At 43.9% G+C, this 16,349-nt stretch overlaps 1 protein-coding gene across 1 annotated transcript; it reads right to left on the minus strand.

The window, feature by feature from the left end:
* Nucleotides 1-293: 293 nt before the first annotated feature.
* znhit2 (zinc finger, HIT-type containing 2) lies at nucleotides 294-2,468 on the minus strand. Its single transcript, XM_088304899.1, has 2 exons — nucleotides 2,344-2,468; nucleotides 294-2,156 (listed from the first exon to the last, which is right to left on the minus strand). Exon 2 carries the CDS (start codon nucleotides 2,101-2,103, stop codon nucleotides 556-558), a length of 1,548 nt encoding a protein of 515 aa, XP_088161025.1. The 5' UTR covers nucleotides 2,104-2,156; nucleotides 2,344-2,468; the 3' UTR covers nucleotides 294-555.
* Between the last annotated feature and the right edge of the window lie 13,881 nt (nucleotides 2,469-16,349).

Genomic DNA, 16,349 nt, shown 5'->3' on the forward strand with positions numbered 1-16,349 from the left:
ATTTTTTATGGAATTACATTACTGAAATTAATGTTCATGTTATACGGATACGTACATGTCTTTGGGTAGCTATTCTCAGTACCAATACGAATGAATGAAATCTATGAAATAGTCAATTTTATGGGTAAATAACACAGGTACAAAAATAATTTAAAAAAAAAAAAAAAAGGGATGGTGACAATTGAAAGTATTAATTGTATGAATAGAACACCCAGACAAATATTAAGATAATCCACTTTGTTCCAAAATTTGTGAAACTTTACACTATTGAATTTTTTAATTGCAGTGGTCTCGTGTGAAAAATGTTCAATAGGTAGTATTTAATATGGTTGCGCAAATTATGATAATCTTATAAAACTAATTATCAGTAATTTGTACTTTCAAGTGTTTTTTATATGAATACAACTTAAATTGTTTATTGTAAAATTCTAACAAGGAATGCCATAAAATGAAATAGTTGTTCACAAGTCATGCACTTCATTCATATGTACAAGCACACAATTCTACAAATCATTTTTTCTTTATTTATTACATCACAAATCTTTAGAAGCTCAGTTAATTTAATTCTTGGATCAACATTCGATTACTCCTCCTCTTTGCTTTTCTAAAGCTCTCCTTAACTACCGTCTTTGTTTCCTGCACACTTTTCCTTTGGCGCTCTCGTCGACTGTGCTCATTCCACAGCTCCAAAGCCAGCCCGCGAGTGCGACACGAATGATGCAGCGTCCAGGCTTGGTAGAATTCACACTTCTTGGAAGCCTGGAAGTATTTCTGCCTCTTTGCTCCTTCTTCTCCCTCCTTCGAGAGAGAGGCTCTGGCTCGGGAGAGTGCTGAACGCAGCTGACTCAAGGCGGCAAGAATGTATCCAGCTGCATTCTCCTTGTCTCTACCCGCTACAACGTGAGCGGTGGCTTCTACTGCCAAGTTCGTGGCGCGGGATTCTTGTTTGTTGAGGTACCCTCCAGCTAAAATGAGGGTCTCCCCGCTGTGTATGGCCTCTTGAACGGAGTTGAAAACCTTGCTGGAGCTCAGCACCTCGGACAACGTGAGCATCATGTCACAGAACTCAAACAGGAGTGAATCAGCATCGCCGTTGAAGAGCTGCAATGTGAAAGTATAGCAATAAAGAATGTTGACAACACTGTAGCAGACCAATGGAGATGGATTTGGACACAAGGAGCTCAGTCTGGGGATTTGGGCAGAAATCGCAGGAACACCAGAGAACATGGAGCTTGCAGTTTTATTCTTGCTCTTAATCTTTTTCACTTTTTGGTCTGGATTCTGAACCTCCTCCTCTAGTACCTCCACCAGAGCTCTCCCAGCCTCGTTGTGTACCTCCCACCACGGTCTCCACACGGGGATCAACCCGCCAAGCGTGCCCCCCCTCAGCAAACCAGTGAATTTCTCCTTCTCTCGGCTGTCAAGCAGCGCCCAGAGCTCATCTTCTGAGAGCTTATCAAGGTCAAGCTCAGACAGATGTTGAGCCATGCTTTCTGACATCTCCTCATCTGCTTCCTGACCTCCAATTTGTTCCAGTGTTCTCAAGATGTCTTTGACCTCCCTCCCACTATCTGCTCCAGAATCCTGAAGTTCAGCTAATCTGGACAGAAGCTCCAGAGTCTCAAGGTTGCCGTCTTGCTCCAGCCCAGCTTCTCTTAACACGCTTTCCATTCCTCCTGTCACTTGAGCCTGTTGTCTCAGTCCGAGAAGAATCTCGTGCATTTTCTTCTTCCCCTCTTGATCTGTTTCCCCCATGCTTTTCAACTCCTCTAGAACAGACTCCTTGTAGAACTCCTCTGAGCACATGGAGTGATTAGGGCTGCGGTAGCAAGCCACGCCACAGTAATGCAAATTGCAGCGAGGGCAAGTGTAGCACGCGGGCTTGCAGTTGCACAGCATGCACAATTTTGAATTCTCCCCGGCCGAAGCCTGAGTGATTAATTCTTCTTGTCCAGAAGAAGCCCTTCTTCCGGGGACTAGGATTCCATCCTTGCTGACCGCCGAGGCATCCTCTGCTTCATCCGGCCACTTGTCCTTCGGACCGATGTCTGTCAGAAGATTCTTCACTGACCGAGAAATTGTCCGTCTAATTATTGGATTCATTATTGTCAAAAGAGCAAAGGAGAAATCAGCGTCTTAACCCCTCGAAGTAAAACCTGGGATGTAAACAAAAGAGACTTAGATTAGCTCACGTGCAGCACAGCAGAGACGAAAATATGAATTTAAAAAGTCATTAACGTCCGTTTCACACTCGGCGAGACTAACTAAATCATAAATACGTTTCAAGCAATTTGTGACATTTCTATCCCAATTTGGGAAACTTACAGTGGATCTTTCACTCACCTATTAGCATTAGCAAATACGTCTGGACGGTGTCGGCTCATTGAACCGGTGCTGCGCCATCTTGGATTGTGATGACGTATTCTTAAAGAGCCAGTGACATTTTTGGTGCGGCCATTGTTGAATAAAAAAAAAGACTGACATAACTTCTCAAAAAGCACATTTGGATTGGTTAGTTTTGTATCTAAGGTTTAAAGTAATGATATAAGCAACCCTAAACACTTTGACGTAGTCTGCATCAATTGCCACTATATGCATCAGTGTTTGGTCCACTCAGAATGACTGCACCATGCATATCAGGGACAAAGTCAAATAAAAATGTGGCCTCTATTTTTAGCGTAATAAGCACACTTATAAATAGAATCAGTCTGTCTCACACATTTCTATTCTTGCCTATTATTACATGTGTCTCCCTGACTCTGCTTTATGTCCACAGCTCCCACAGGGCTGTTTGCTTTGAGGTGATCGTCTCCTGCGGGGGAGTCAACCACAGTAAAGGTCACGCAGGTGGGGAGTTGTCATATGGCTGTCCACCCCTCACCAGGCAAACGGGTACCCGTGATGCCTAACATACCCTGTGGGCGGAAGACGAAATGTGACAAAGGGGTCTAAGGTTGACGTGTGCCATGCTGTCTTTGGCCCCGCTTCCCTTGCCCCTGGCTGATGTGCCAGCATTCCTGGGCAGACTGCTGCCTTCTTGTGTCTTCTTTCTCCCACTCTGACATGTCCTGTGTCATTGCAACCTACTGGGATGCATAAGCTTGGTTACTGGCAGATACCACAATAAGTAGTAAACACATTTTAATTAGGCTACATGTGAATTAGTGCCTAATTAGAGAGATTGGTGCCCAGGATTTGTATAATTTTCTTTTGTGCTCATAGAGAAGGGTTTGTCCAAATATCAGATGTCTCAAAAAATATTACCCTGAGCTTATCTTGTGACGTGTTAAGAGCACTTTATCCTTCTTCTCGGAAGACAGTCAGGATCACAATTGTCCATGTTAGAGTTGTTCAATGTTTTGAGCAGGTTGCACGCATACTGATCATTGAGTCTAATTTGAGCCTGATTCCCCCTTTCCAACCAAAGAAAATGCAAGCCATGGCTGTAAAAACTGATTCTGAAAGATTTTTCTGTTGTGTGTTGAAGATGTTCAATATTTAAACCAGGGTGCACACTTACCAATAATCCACTCAACTCAACTCTATTTATAAAGCACTTTAAGAAAACCACCGCTGTATATAAAGCGCTGTACATGGAGCCAGAGTAAGTCATACAACAACAGACAATAAAAAAAATTAATAATGAAGACAGTAAAAATAAATTAAAAAAAAAGCAAAACCACAAATCAAGTCTCATATTGAGTCAAAAGCCAAAGAATAAAAAATTGTTTTAAGATGAGTTTTAAAGACGGAAAGCGTGAGGGCTTGCCTGGGGTAAAGCGGGACATTCCAAAGAGAGGGACCGGCAACGGTGAAGACTCCATCCCCTCTGAGCCTTCTTTTTGTCCTCTGTACCTCTAATAGCATCTGGTCTGCAGACCTGAGGCACCGGGCGGGTCCGTAAGGATGGAGAAGCTCAAAGAGATTTGAAAACAAATAGAATCTTAAAAAGAACTTTAAAATAGACAAGAAAGTTCGCCAGCGTTCTCTTACGAGAACCAGTCAAGAGCAGCATCCTTCTGGACCAACTGGCGATGCTTGATGGAGGATTGGCTGACTCCAAAATGAAGTGCATTATAGTAATCTGGCCGAGATTAGATGAATGAATGAATTACTGTTTCAGCCAGTCCAATTTCATAAACAATGTCCATTTTGGGACCCAAATTTGAGACTATTGGCTTTAGTTAAGGACCCAGGAGGCCCAAGTCAACAGGATGGGAAGTACAAGGACCACTTGGACCAAACACTCTCTTCTGCTTTCTTTTAATTGGAATTCAATAAATTCTGTGCCATCCAGGTCTTTAGTTTTTCCAGACAGGATTAAAGTGGCCTCGATGAGAAAGTGTCTTATTTTTTTGCGGAAACATAGATCTGAAAGTCCAATACCAAAGGGAGCAGATACAAAACTGAAAACAGCAGCGGCCCCAGAATTGAACCCTGTGGAACACCGTTTGAGAATGGAGCAGTGCGGGACTCGGAGATACCAAGACTAACACAAAAAAGTATCCTGTACCTTCCTTCCAATCATAGTCATCAAAGGTCTGATTTTGTGACATCTTTAAGAAATAATCTTGAGTGATTATCCTTTGGTTTGGGTTGTTTTAAGAGTCTTTAGTCCTCCCCAAACTGCTTGGAAAACGGTCACGGCAATCGTAAATGTTAAACCTGTTCAATATTGATGATGGCAAATCCTTTTGTGTGTTGTCAAGGCTGAGGTTGTCTTAGCCTTGGACTTATCCGAGAGCATTAAGGGATCAGATATGTTTCGACTTTTTCCTGTGTAGTCGCTAAACTTTAGAAGTCAATTTCATGTTTATAGGCCATTGATTAAAGTTCTAATTTATACGTTTATTTCCAGAAAGTAATCTGGGTCATGTTGACGTTTATTTCCAAGTCCCCCCCTGCCAAAAAGAAAAACACTGACACACACTTCGACAAAGATACACACACAGACAGACAGGCAATCCCCATCCCACGACATACACACTTGTAGCTACACACATCCCTGCGTCTGCCACCAGCTGATAGGTTAACGGGGAGCAGCCTCTGCCCTTTGGGCATGCCCAGTGTTGGCATGACTGCTGCTGTTTACTCCACATCAGCGGTGTATGGGGGTGTGTGTGTGTGTGTGTGTGTGACTGTGTGGGTTTGTGTGCAGAAAAAGAGAGTTGATGTGGACTGTTCTGTCACCTGTCAGCTCAAAAAGATGTTGCAGTATGTAGGGTACCCAGTAGGGAGACTCTGTAGTGTGTGTGTGTGTGTGTGTGGGGGGGGTCCTCTTGTCTGTTAACATCCATAAGCAAGTGTTTAATTTTATTAAAGTGTATAAGACACAGAGTCCTGGCGCTGATGTAGCAATATTGCAGAATCTCTGGAATTCACATCCAATTGTCGTCTCAGTGTGTTTTGGTGGAACGCATGTAGCAGTCACTCCCATTTACTGCTCTTTTTCATGAATGAGGCCTGGAATGTTGGCTCAGGTCCCCCAGTCATGAAAGCATCACTGTATGACGTCAATAATTCAAACATCCGGATCCATTATTTACTTAATATTTTGTCCTTCTTGCTCACAGGAATCTCTCATGCATGCACAACCTCCTCGTCCTCCTTCCCTCCATTGACAACCTCAGTATATATAAACAAAACGCTCGTACCCTCCTGCCTGTGAACTATAAACGCGTGTATTCTACTTTAAATGTACATGTTTTAGGGGAACTGAAGGGTTGTAGTATGTTAGTGGCATTATCTTAAGCATTTACGTGACAGAAGGTCGATCATTAACATTAACAGGTTCATATTTGCTGCAGGTGTTCCGAATTTTTTAACAAATAGCGTTTATCAAACGAAACCAAAAGTACCGTGCACCAGTGGCGCAAAAAGTATGTATGCGGCATTAGCGGCGCATAGGAGCGCCGCGCTATAGAGGGCGCCAAAGCGATAAGAGGAAAATCTAAAAAAAAAAAAATTAGTGGCCAATTTATGTATTAAACAGCTGTTTGTTCACGGGTGTGGTAATGGTTTGATCTAATCACGAATACGAATAGAGGCACGTCACTGATCTCCCTCTATATACAGTACTTCCCCTTCCATCCCTTGCTTCTCCACCACAGCATTCCCCGCAGGAGGCGACCTGAGAGCATCAGCATATCGGTATATCGCCGACCGCCTAACTTGAGGCCATCCCTCTCCGAGCATCTACACAAGAAGGAGGCACGGAGAAGGAAGCAAGGGAGAGAAGTGCGTCCGTGTCCCAGAGGATCAGTGTCTGTCTTTCCGCATCAAGAAGTGAGAACGTGATGGCGCCGCAGCAGCGCGTGTCGGCCGACTGGCCCTCAGTGAACTGAGGTGTCATACGTGTGAAAATCACAGCTTCACGCTACTGCAGAGCGGGCTTGATGCTCCAAATCGCCGAGACGCCGCAGAACAGTGTCCGGTGATATGTTGTCTGCTGGGACCTTAAAAGCTACGTCGACTGGATTCACACGGCATGTCCTTGTGCACCATTTCTGATTTCGTGTGAAGATCCAATACTTTCATGTCAAGTACCTTTTACCATTTTGACAAGTATGTTAGCTTTTATAGCCATGTTTACAATAGAATAGAATAGAATAGACTCAAAGCATCGGGTACTTACGGAGAACTCCGATATCTGCCACTGATGCTTAAGGTAAAAAAGTTCAAACATCAAGTAAGGCCTCAAGTTAGCGCAGGTAGAAAGGGGCGTTTGCGCCGTTGTGGGTGAGAACACACTTCCTGGCCAATGAAAACAGCTCCATTCCCTTTAAATTTAGTGCAGGCGTTTCACATTGCAGAAGCAGAAATAGACTCACTGGATTCCATGCGGAAGCGGGCCAAGTATGTTAAAAAGGAACTTCAAGAAGCCCTCCACTTGCGGATTATGTAATATATAATGGGCAGATTCAGAGGATTCAGAGGGATTGAAGGATTAATGTACATTTTTATCATATTTATGTTATCAATACTGTGACATTTACCACACAAATCAACGGAGTGTATAGTCTGTGTACCTACGCTTTGATCAAATCCACCAACTCATGTTACACCCGGGGCGTCATTTTATAGAAAATATCCTCAGTCTGATGGAACACTTAGCAAGGGGCTGCACGGTCTGCCAAATTCTCAATCATGGTAAATTAGACTTACTTTGGTATGAAAATTGATGATGAAAAAAAAGAAAAAGAAAAGATGCACCAGTTTCTACGCTGAGCATGCGTGCCCTTGTCCATGAAAATAGAGCCCAGAAAGTTATTTCTTCACAATTAGAGCATCTGTCATTGTGTTGATTGAAACTTTATCCCCAAAAAATGCGAGTGGTATCCACACTTGGTATGGTCGAGTTCTCAAGAGACAATACTTGCGCTGATATTGGTCTGAAAAAAATGAGCAAAAATGCCTTCAGTAGTTTCAAGCATGAGACTTTTTCGTGCTCCCTTTTCATTTCATTAGTTCTACCAAAAGACATGTCGATGGCTTTATGTAACTTTTCTAGATGGCGCTATTTTATAATGTTGTGGAGTCTAACACCTTTTGATGCTGACACACATGGAGCTGTACGCTAGGAAAGTCGTAGGTCAGCTCTCTGCCTGCCGCCTCTACTCTTTCCACTCCGTCGCAGCCAAAACAAGCCACGACTCCCCCTGCCGTCTCCTCCTGTTTGTCATCCACTTCCATTTTGAACTCTCTCTCACAGGGGGTGTGCGTCATGAAGAAATGTCCAGCAGATCAGGCCAACACACACGTACGCGTATGAGCGTGGACAACCTTGTCACGCTCCAAAAGCTCTCTGCCTCCGACGAGTGCCGTCTCCAGTGTTGGATATTTGTTGTAACACATTTGGAGTGTATCAGTGTGTCTTCTCCAGTCTGTCAAGGCTCCATGTTCACATGATCATTATAACAGATTCTCACCCAATGTGGAATTTGGAACTTTTTAGAGCCTCAATCTGCCTGGAAGCATACCAAATTTGGCTTGTGTGTGTGTGTATCTTGGTGAAATTGAGTTTTTTCTTTTTTTTAGAGACACTTAACGAGAAACCCCTCACTCATTCAGTAGCGGCACCTAGTAACTCCTTTTTTGTTCACAACTTTTTACAAATAACCGGACCCACATGTCCATTTAAAAAAAAAAGACTAATATGGCCCATAAGCATGTTTGTCCATCCCACATTAGCTGAGGTAGGCTACCTGGTGTGAAAGAGAAAAATGACTGCGAGGTGAAATATGGCAGAACGTCTTTGGAAAACATTTCTCATATCCTAAGTGAAAAGATCACACAATGTAGCCTCACAATAGGGTAACCGTGTCACATTTTCAGGAGGAACGGGGAAGCTTTTGGCATTTTTGGGAGAGGAGGGGCGGGCGGGCGTTGTTTTTTGGTTGGAATAATCACACACTCTTGCTGCATTAGTGTCGCCTCAAAAAGGTTGTGCGTTACCGTGTTTGACAGCGGTCTGGTCTTGGCTGTGATGTTGACGTTAGTGCATGGGGACACATCACCTCTGCTTTGGGAAAGGCCCTATTCTGTGAGACGAACACCCCCCCCCACTCACAAGCACAGCGAGAGGCGGGGGGCTGCTTCCTAAGATTCCCAAATAGTCTGATCCAATGGATTTGAGCATTCGACACATCTGCCGCGACAGAATGAACAGATGTGGACGGTCAAACCCAAACAAACGAGAGTATAGATGAACAGCCGCCATGCTAACGCGTGACCTCCCGGACCGTGCGGCAAATAACGTGAGGCGTCGTATTGTTGGTTAGCATATGCCAGCTAGCGTGCGGCAGGGCGTGGAATGTCGCATCGCATTAGAGGACACCGCCTGCCGTTGCGCTCCGGTCAAGGCACCTCACAATGTTTTTGCGCCTTAAAATCTTCGGCATCTTCACTGCAATAAGTCAAGGGGGGTTGTGTCGCTCGATGGTTTGCAAACTTTGGGGAAATTGTTTTGGGTTTTTCGATATTAATATAACTAATATTAAAAAATACACAATTCCTCGATTGAAAACTACGTTTCATTTTTGGGCTGAGTAGGAGGTCCCATATATTTGCATACGGGCCTCCCTTGGGTGACTTTCATCCACTTCAGAGCGAGGGCCAGTTCATCTCTGCTTAATTCGTATTCAGCAACCTTTTCTGCCTTGCCGATCCTCCTGATTGTCAGCTGACTTTTTGACGTCCACCAGCCCTTTGGTGTCTTGTCCATCTGCGTATCTGTCTCCTGTCTGGCCTCCAGTCGCTCCGACCCGAACCCATGTCTGCTCCTCCAATCTGTCCATCGCTCTCATCTTCATCCTCTGGCCTGCTGTCGATGCGTGTAGCTAGAAAAACTACCATTTGCTCTGTCAGTGTGTGTGTGTGTGTGTGGGTGTGCGTGCGTGCGTGTGTGTGTGTGAGTGTATGTATAAGCAGAAGGGGTGTGAAGACAGCTGTCACGCAGTCTCAGGATCATATGATGACTGTCACACATGCTGTAAAGTAACTGGCATACCCCCTCCCCCACCCCTTTCCAGTAGACACGTTGATACCACACACACACACACACACTCATCACTTTTTTTATAACCTCATTTCAAGTTGCAATTATTTGCTTAGATTAAAAGAATATTGTTGGGGAAACAAAAGTATTGGGACACATGCATTCCAAGGAATAAGATTGCTAATGTTTATTGTCCAAAATGCCTTATAAGATTAACTTTTTGAAAGGCACCAAGTACACTTATTTATGTAATTTAATAAGATCTGTCTAATATGGGCTACTGAATGGAGAAGGTAGGTAGGTCCACTGTACATTTTGTAGAGTATATTTTACTCTAAAAAGACTATATTTGTGTCATGCTTATCTGGCGTAGGGTCGCAGGGGTGCTGGAGCCTATCCCAGCTGACTACGGGCGAAAGGCGCATTACACCCTGAACTAGTCACCAGCCAGTTGCTAGGCGCACATCGACACCAGCACTGAGTGGGAACCGATCTAACGCTACCCACACACAAGTCAGGTGAGTGTACCACGACACCATCGGTGATCATGTGGGCCCATTAAAATACTCAGCATACAATTCAGTGTAAAATTCAGTCAGAATAGGCTGAATAATTTACTCTCAAATTCTATTCTGCTTACTGACCAAAAATATTCTTTATTGAGTAAAATGTGTTCCGTGAAATTTACTGTGTAGGTAGGTAAGTCGGTTGGGAGGGACGTAGGTAGGGAGGTACTGTAGTTAGGTTGGTGAGTGCGCTGGTAGGTAAGTAGGAGATAAGGTGAGGAGGTAGTTTGGCTGTTGGTCCAGATGAGTAAGTGTGTCGCAGCTGCAGGTTCCAAATCACTGGAAGGCCAGTTGGTGGGTTGCTAGTTGGGTAGGTAAGTAGGTCGTTATGTACTTTGATGAATCTGTAGGTAGGTAGCTATGACTCATTTGTTGTGTTTCCTCATTGCCAGTCCAAATTTAAAACCTCTGGACACATCATTGATCTGTTTTGTTCCGTTCCGTCTCATCCCTCCATCAGGTCGGTGGGTCTCCATCGGGCCCAACGCAGCTGTCATTTCGGGTTAGCGCGGGCCCTGGAGGTGGCTGGGCGATGAATAAGTGACGAGGCCGCATATTGGGCCCATGTTATATGTAGAGAGGAAAAACAACCACCACAAGGTACTTGTTTAGCTCTTTATATGACAGAGCGTATGACTTGACATACTGTATGCACACAAGCATGTGCAGGAGACCTACTACCTTTCACACTGAGCTTCTAATTAGACGCATACACCCACGCGCAGATGCACACGCAGACACGCACGCACACGCACGCACGCACACACACACACACACTGTGGACCCTGGAGAGAGGCCTCAAACCTGCCTGTCAGCTGAAGTTAGAGCACAGTGTACTGGGTTCACATCACAACACACACTAGCACGCGCACACACACACGCACCCCCCCCACACACACACGCACACACACGCACACCCACACATACCTGCTTGAATGTGAAGTTATGCTTCACATGAATTATTTATTTTCAATAAACTGACTGAACTGCCAAATGATGACACATAAACATGGAGGATTTCATGTCATTCATCTGCAGACTCCTTTGTGCAATAGTCAGGATGAAGGTAAAGGTAGGTTGGTTGGTTGGTCAGTCGGCAGGTAGCTAGATCTGTAGGTGGTTTGGTAGGTGGCATGTAGGTTGGTGGTTGGTAGTAAGGTAGGTAGATAGGTATGTCGCTAGGGCAGTGTTTCTCAATTCTTATCTGTTACGCACCCCCAACCTAGAAAAAAAACAATTCGCGCCCAACAACCACCCATTCTGTGCCGCAACTATATAAAATAGCATTTTCGTTGCAAAACAAACAGACACCGCGGAGTTAATACTCTCTGCGCACAATGGGTAAGGAGAGCGCCACTGCCAACTACTGGAGTGGAGGTGCAATTACACTTTATTGTAGTACGGCGGAAAAAAAAGTTCCCCAGGGTCGCACGCGCCCCCCTCAGCATCGGCCCACCCTACTATTTGAGACCACTGCGCTAGGCAGACAGGTGGGTCAAAACCTGATTAAGAAGGTAGGCTGTTCTGTCATAGGGGAGTACTGTAGGTGGTTGGTAGGTAGGTGAGCAGAGAGGAAGATAGGTTGCCCAGGTCATAGGTAAGTGGGAAGATAGACTTGCTTTTTGATCTTATCAGTTAGTCTTTACCGTGAAAACTTTGAAAGACTAATAGGACAAAAAACAATGTCGCTCTTGAACATTCCATTAGGAGCACGTCATTAGCAAGCAAAACAAACATTTGTTCCCTTGAGGATTTTTGTCCAAATGCCGCCAGTTCAAGCTTGAGTGAACAGTGCAAGACCACAAACAGGAGGATGAGGAGCTAGACAGAGACACGCTGGCCTTCTCCATGCCTGCTCAGGGAGAAGATCGTCCTTGCTTTGTTAAATGATTTCTTCCGGCTGAAGCGTTCCTCCCGATATCGTTCGGGACCGATTGCTTGTACAGTACAGCATTCCCCAGGTCACCTTGGCCTACAGGGCTCAGGCAGTCAGCCAATCGATGCCCTTTACTGCCATCTGACTTGCCATTCAGGTTGGTCTTGTCACAAGAGGTTGGGCAGAGAACAGTTCAACTTTGGATGCAAAAATAATCATCTTATAAGCCACTTGATACGGTTAGCGCATTGGAATTAACGCTATAGTTAACTTCAAAGGATGTTCACAGAAATTAGCATTATCAAGTGTCTTTTAAAATGTTTTCGAAGAATTTGCTTTTGTTTAATTCTGCTCTCATAAAATGATTCGCCTTTTATTATCCATCCATCCATAATCCGATTGGCTTCTCGTCGCGAGGTTCGTGGGCGTGATGGAGCCTAAGCTGATTTATTCTTATTTTTACATTCAATTGGTTAATGAATTTTATTAAATTAAAAAGAAATACTTATTAAATTCTTTCATAAATAAAATTAAAATGGATGATTTGATTGAATTTAAAAATTAAATATATTTTACATACATATTGTTCTTTTCATCAGCGAATCACCTGGCCCATCGGTCCTTTTCAAAAATCAAATGTGGCCTTTGAGCACAAATGTTTTACAATATTCAGCACAGAACTGCAGTACACTTCTCCTTTGGAAAAAGCCAAGTTGCAGTACAGCTTTCTGACACTAGATGGTAGTGTGGCCCCACCATTTCCAGCAACCAGCCACCCTCTGACCCCAGCACAGTGGGCGCACTAAACCAGGACTATTTATTTACCAACTCAGGGCGACCTCTCTCTGGCGGCGTATTTGATAGCAGCAGTGTAATGCACTTAAACCTGTATGGGGCTGGGTATGATAGTATGGCTTAAGGACACCGCACACTGCCAGGGTGAAATCCTGGAAGTAGAAGCACTGACATACAAGACAAACCAGGTAAACCCAAGAAATTAAGAGTCACATGCTATATGGCAAACAATCCTGGGGATGGTGTTATTGCCGTATTACTTTTAATAGGGCATACATACATATATATATATATATATATATATATATATATATATATATATATATATATATATATATATATATATATAGTCGTGACCCTATTGCCTATCAAAAACGGTCACTATGGCTTGGTTTGACGCGTGATTAAATGACTAATCCATTCCACTGGTTTCAGTTTAACGATAAAGATTTATTGACTTACAAGTGCAATTTTCTTAACTGCTTTGAGATGAAAACAGTACCAAACATCCACCTTTGTCCTTTCTACAATTTCCAAAATAAAGTCTAACTCAATCCCAACTTGGTCCACGTTCATGAACAGAACCAGACCATGTCACAAACAGTCAGTCAGTTGATCTGTGTATAGGTAGGTTGGTGGGTTGATGGTAAGTGGAGTCGGTAAGTGGATCCGTAGGTGAGTCAATAGTTAGGTCGGTTAGTTAATTGCTGCATTGGTACATAGTAAATTAAGTAAGTGGCCAGGTAGGTTGGTGGGTCAGGTGAGGGAGAAAATACTAACCACACTTCAGTATGATACAGTGCTGTGCCTCTTTCTTATTCTACAAAATCACTGCCGTATCTACCGGATCTTTTGATATTTCATCTCATTACATTTTGCAGCAGACATTGATGCAAGAGTGGCCAAACATGTAAATACATACATGTGTGTATCATGCTTATGCAGTTGTACATACAATATGTGCGTGCCTGTAAAGTGAAGGGTTTTTTCGTACCAGGCAGCTGCACTCATTTGTATTTGCCCCCTGAGGCACTTCCAGGCCATACCGAAAAGGGACCAAGGAAAGAGAGAGAGAGAGAGAGAGAGAGAGAGAGAGAGAGAGAGAGAGAGAGAGAGAGAGAGAGAGAGAGAGGGAGAGGGAGAGGGAGAGGGAGAGTGAGGTGAGTGTGAGTGTGAGTGTGAGTGTGAGTGTGAGTGTGAGTGAGAGTGAGAGAGAGAGAGACAGAGAGACTGTGTGAGAGAGAGAGAGAGTGAGAGAGAGACAGAGAGACTGAGGGAGAGAGAGAGAGAGAGAGAGACTCAATGAGGTGAGGGAGAGGGAGAGTGAGGTGAGTGAGGTGAGTGAGAGTGAGAGTGAGAGAGAGACATAGAGAGAGAGAGTGAGAGAGAGAGGGAGAGTGAAGTGAGTGTGAATGTGAGAGAGAGACTGAGAGATTAAGAGAGAGAGAGAGACTGAGAGAGAGAGAGAGAGTCAGTGAGTGTGAGTGAGAGTGTGAGTGAGAGATTGCGAGGCTGAGAGAGAGAGAGTGAGAGTGAGAGAGAGACCGAGTGATTAAGCGAGAGAGACTGAGAGAGAGAGACAGAGAGAGAGAGAGTCAGTGAGTGTGAGTGTGAGTGAGAGTGAGAGTGAGAGTGAGAGACTGCAAGACTGAGAGAGAGAGAAAGAGAGAGAGAGAGAGAGGGAGAGAGAGAGAGACAGAGAGACTGAGGGAGAGAGAGAGAGAGAGAGAGAGAGAGACTCAATGAGTGTGAGGGAGAGGGAGAGGGAGAGTGAGGTGAGTGAGAGTGAGAGACCGAGACTGAGAGAGAGAGAGAGAGAGACAGTCAGTGAGTGAGAGTGAGAGTGAGAGGGAGAGTGAGGTGAGTGTGAGTGAGAGATTGCGAGGCTGAGAGAGAGAGAGTGAGAGTGAGAGAGAGACCAAGAGATTAAGAGAGAGAGAGAGACTGAGAGAGAGAGAGATTGAGAGAGAGAGACAGAGAGAGAGAAAGAGTCAGTGAGTGTGAGTGTGAGTGAGAGTGAGAGTGAGAGTGAGAGTGAGAGTGAGAGTGAGAGTGAGAGAGAGAGAGACCGCAAGTCTGAGAGAGAGAGACAGAGAGAGAGAAAGAGAGAGAGAGAGAGAGAGAGAGAGAGAGAGAGGTCCTCTTGAAATTTGGTAAACAGTTGGTTAATGACTCTAATCCCATTAAGAAGGGAGAGCAGCTTGCCCCTTCACATAACATGCATTATGTATGCTACCAATTTTTTTCCAAGCATATAACCAAGAAATAGATTTACCCTCTCTCATGCACCCGCACACACCTGCACGCACACACACACACCCCCACACGCGCACACACACGCACACACCCCCATGCACACACAAACGCGCTTACACACTACTCATTAAAAGAGTCTAAAAGACAGCATGTAAATACAAAAAAAAACTGTAAAAAAACAAACAAAAAAAAACATGCAAATCAAATGAGCGTCGTACGTTTGCGGGAACAATTTGCTAACAATTATTGTTTTGACCCGTCTCCTTGGTGGACAAAAGCATTGCATGCCCTCTGAGGAGACAGAAAATCAGCTTTTCAAGAGCTCTTGTGCTTGAAGAGCAAAAGGGCAAAGTGAGGCGACGTGATTGCTCGGTGATTAGGCCCGAGAGGAAGGGAAGCCTCACGACTGACTGCATATACCCACTCCTTCACACACACAGGCTGTATAATAAACAAAGAAGCAGCACTTGACTCTCTGTTGAGCCACACACACACACACAATTGTTTTAGGGAAATATCATCAAGAAAATTGATCTCGATGCCATTTGGCAGCTCGCTACTGAATACGGTGGTTAATTAAAGCAACATGAGTGGGGCATACAGTATTTGTTTATAACAATAATGAAATAGCAGGGGTTTGACCAATTAAAGCAGACAGTAAAACACAGATGATACACATGTTTGGCTCTTGGATGCCCTTCCCGCCCTTTTTTAGCGGCAAAAAAGTGCTCATTCTGTTCGTCATCATTTTCAAAGACTCCATAGACTGCTTGTCAGTCAGACAAGATAGATTCTATGCTATCCGATTGAGGCCAATAGTTGATTAGAAAGACCATGTGTAGTTAAAACATTTTTTAAAAATTGTCACACCCCGCCCCCAGGATAATTCAGACTTCAAACGGTTTGAACCATAACTTGTGTATAACTGTAAATTCCAAAATCCAAACAGCCAAATCATTATTTTCAATTTCTTTGGTACTTACTATTTTTTTTTTGTTAACCCACCTGTTATGTTGCAGGTCCAATTGACCTGTTGAAAGTTAAAAATTCCAGAAACGGTAAATGTGAACAATTTTTTTCATTTCAGGTATCATCTGGAGAGATGTGAGTATTGACAGCTTCAGCTTTGCAGTTTTTGTAAGCATATCGTGAGCAAATTGCAATTAGAGCAACATTACTTAAGTAAACATACATTATAAGCAGTCACATTTGTAAGACAGTTTGAGGTTGCTGAAAGATTAGTTACAAATTCTTGCGTTATATGGTGTGTGAAATCAATGTTTGGCACATTCTTGACTTGTTGGAAGCTTTATGCCATACACCGAAGGCCCGTCCTCTATTATTGATGACTTAGCATTGG

Source organism: Idiotropiscis lumnitzeri, chromosome 9 (genome assembly GCF_059441095.1).
Source record: "Idiotropiscis lumnitzeri isolate Australia: NSW breed Sydney's pygmy pipehorse chromosome 9, RoL_Ilum_1.0, whole genome shotgun sequence".
NCBI classification, from domain to species: domain Eukaryota; kingdom Metazoa; phylum Chordata; class Actinopteri; order Syngnathiformes; family Syngnathidae; genus Idiotropiscis; species Idiotropiscis lumnitzeri.

Bases quoted from the DNA above. Each gene is read 5' to 3' on its own strand.
- znhit2 (XM_088304899.1), bottom strand. From the start codon at position 2,103: ATGAATCCAATAATTAGACGGACAATTTCTCGGTCAGTGAAGAATCTT.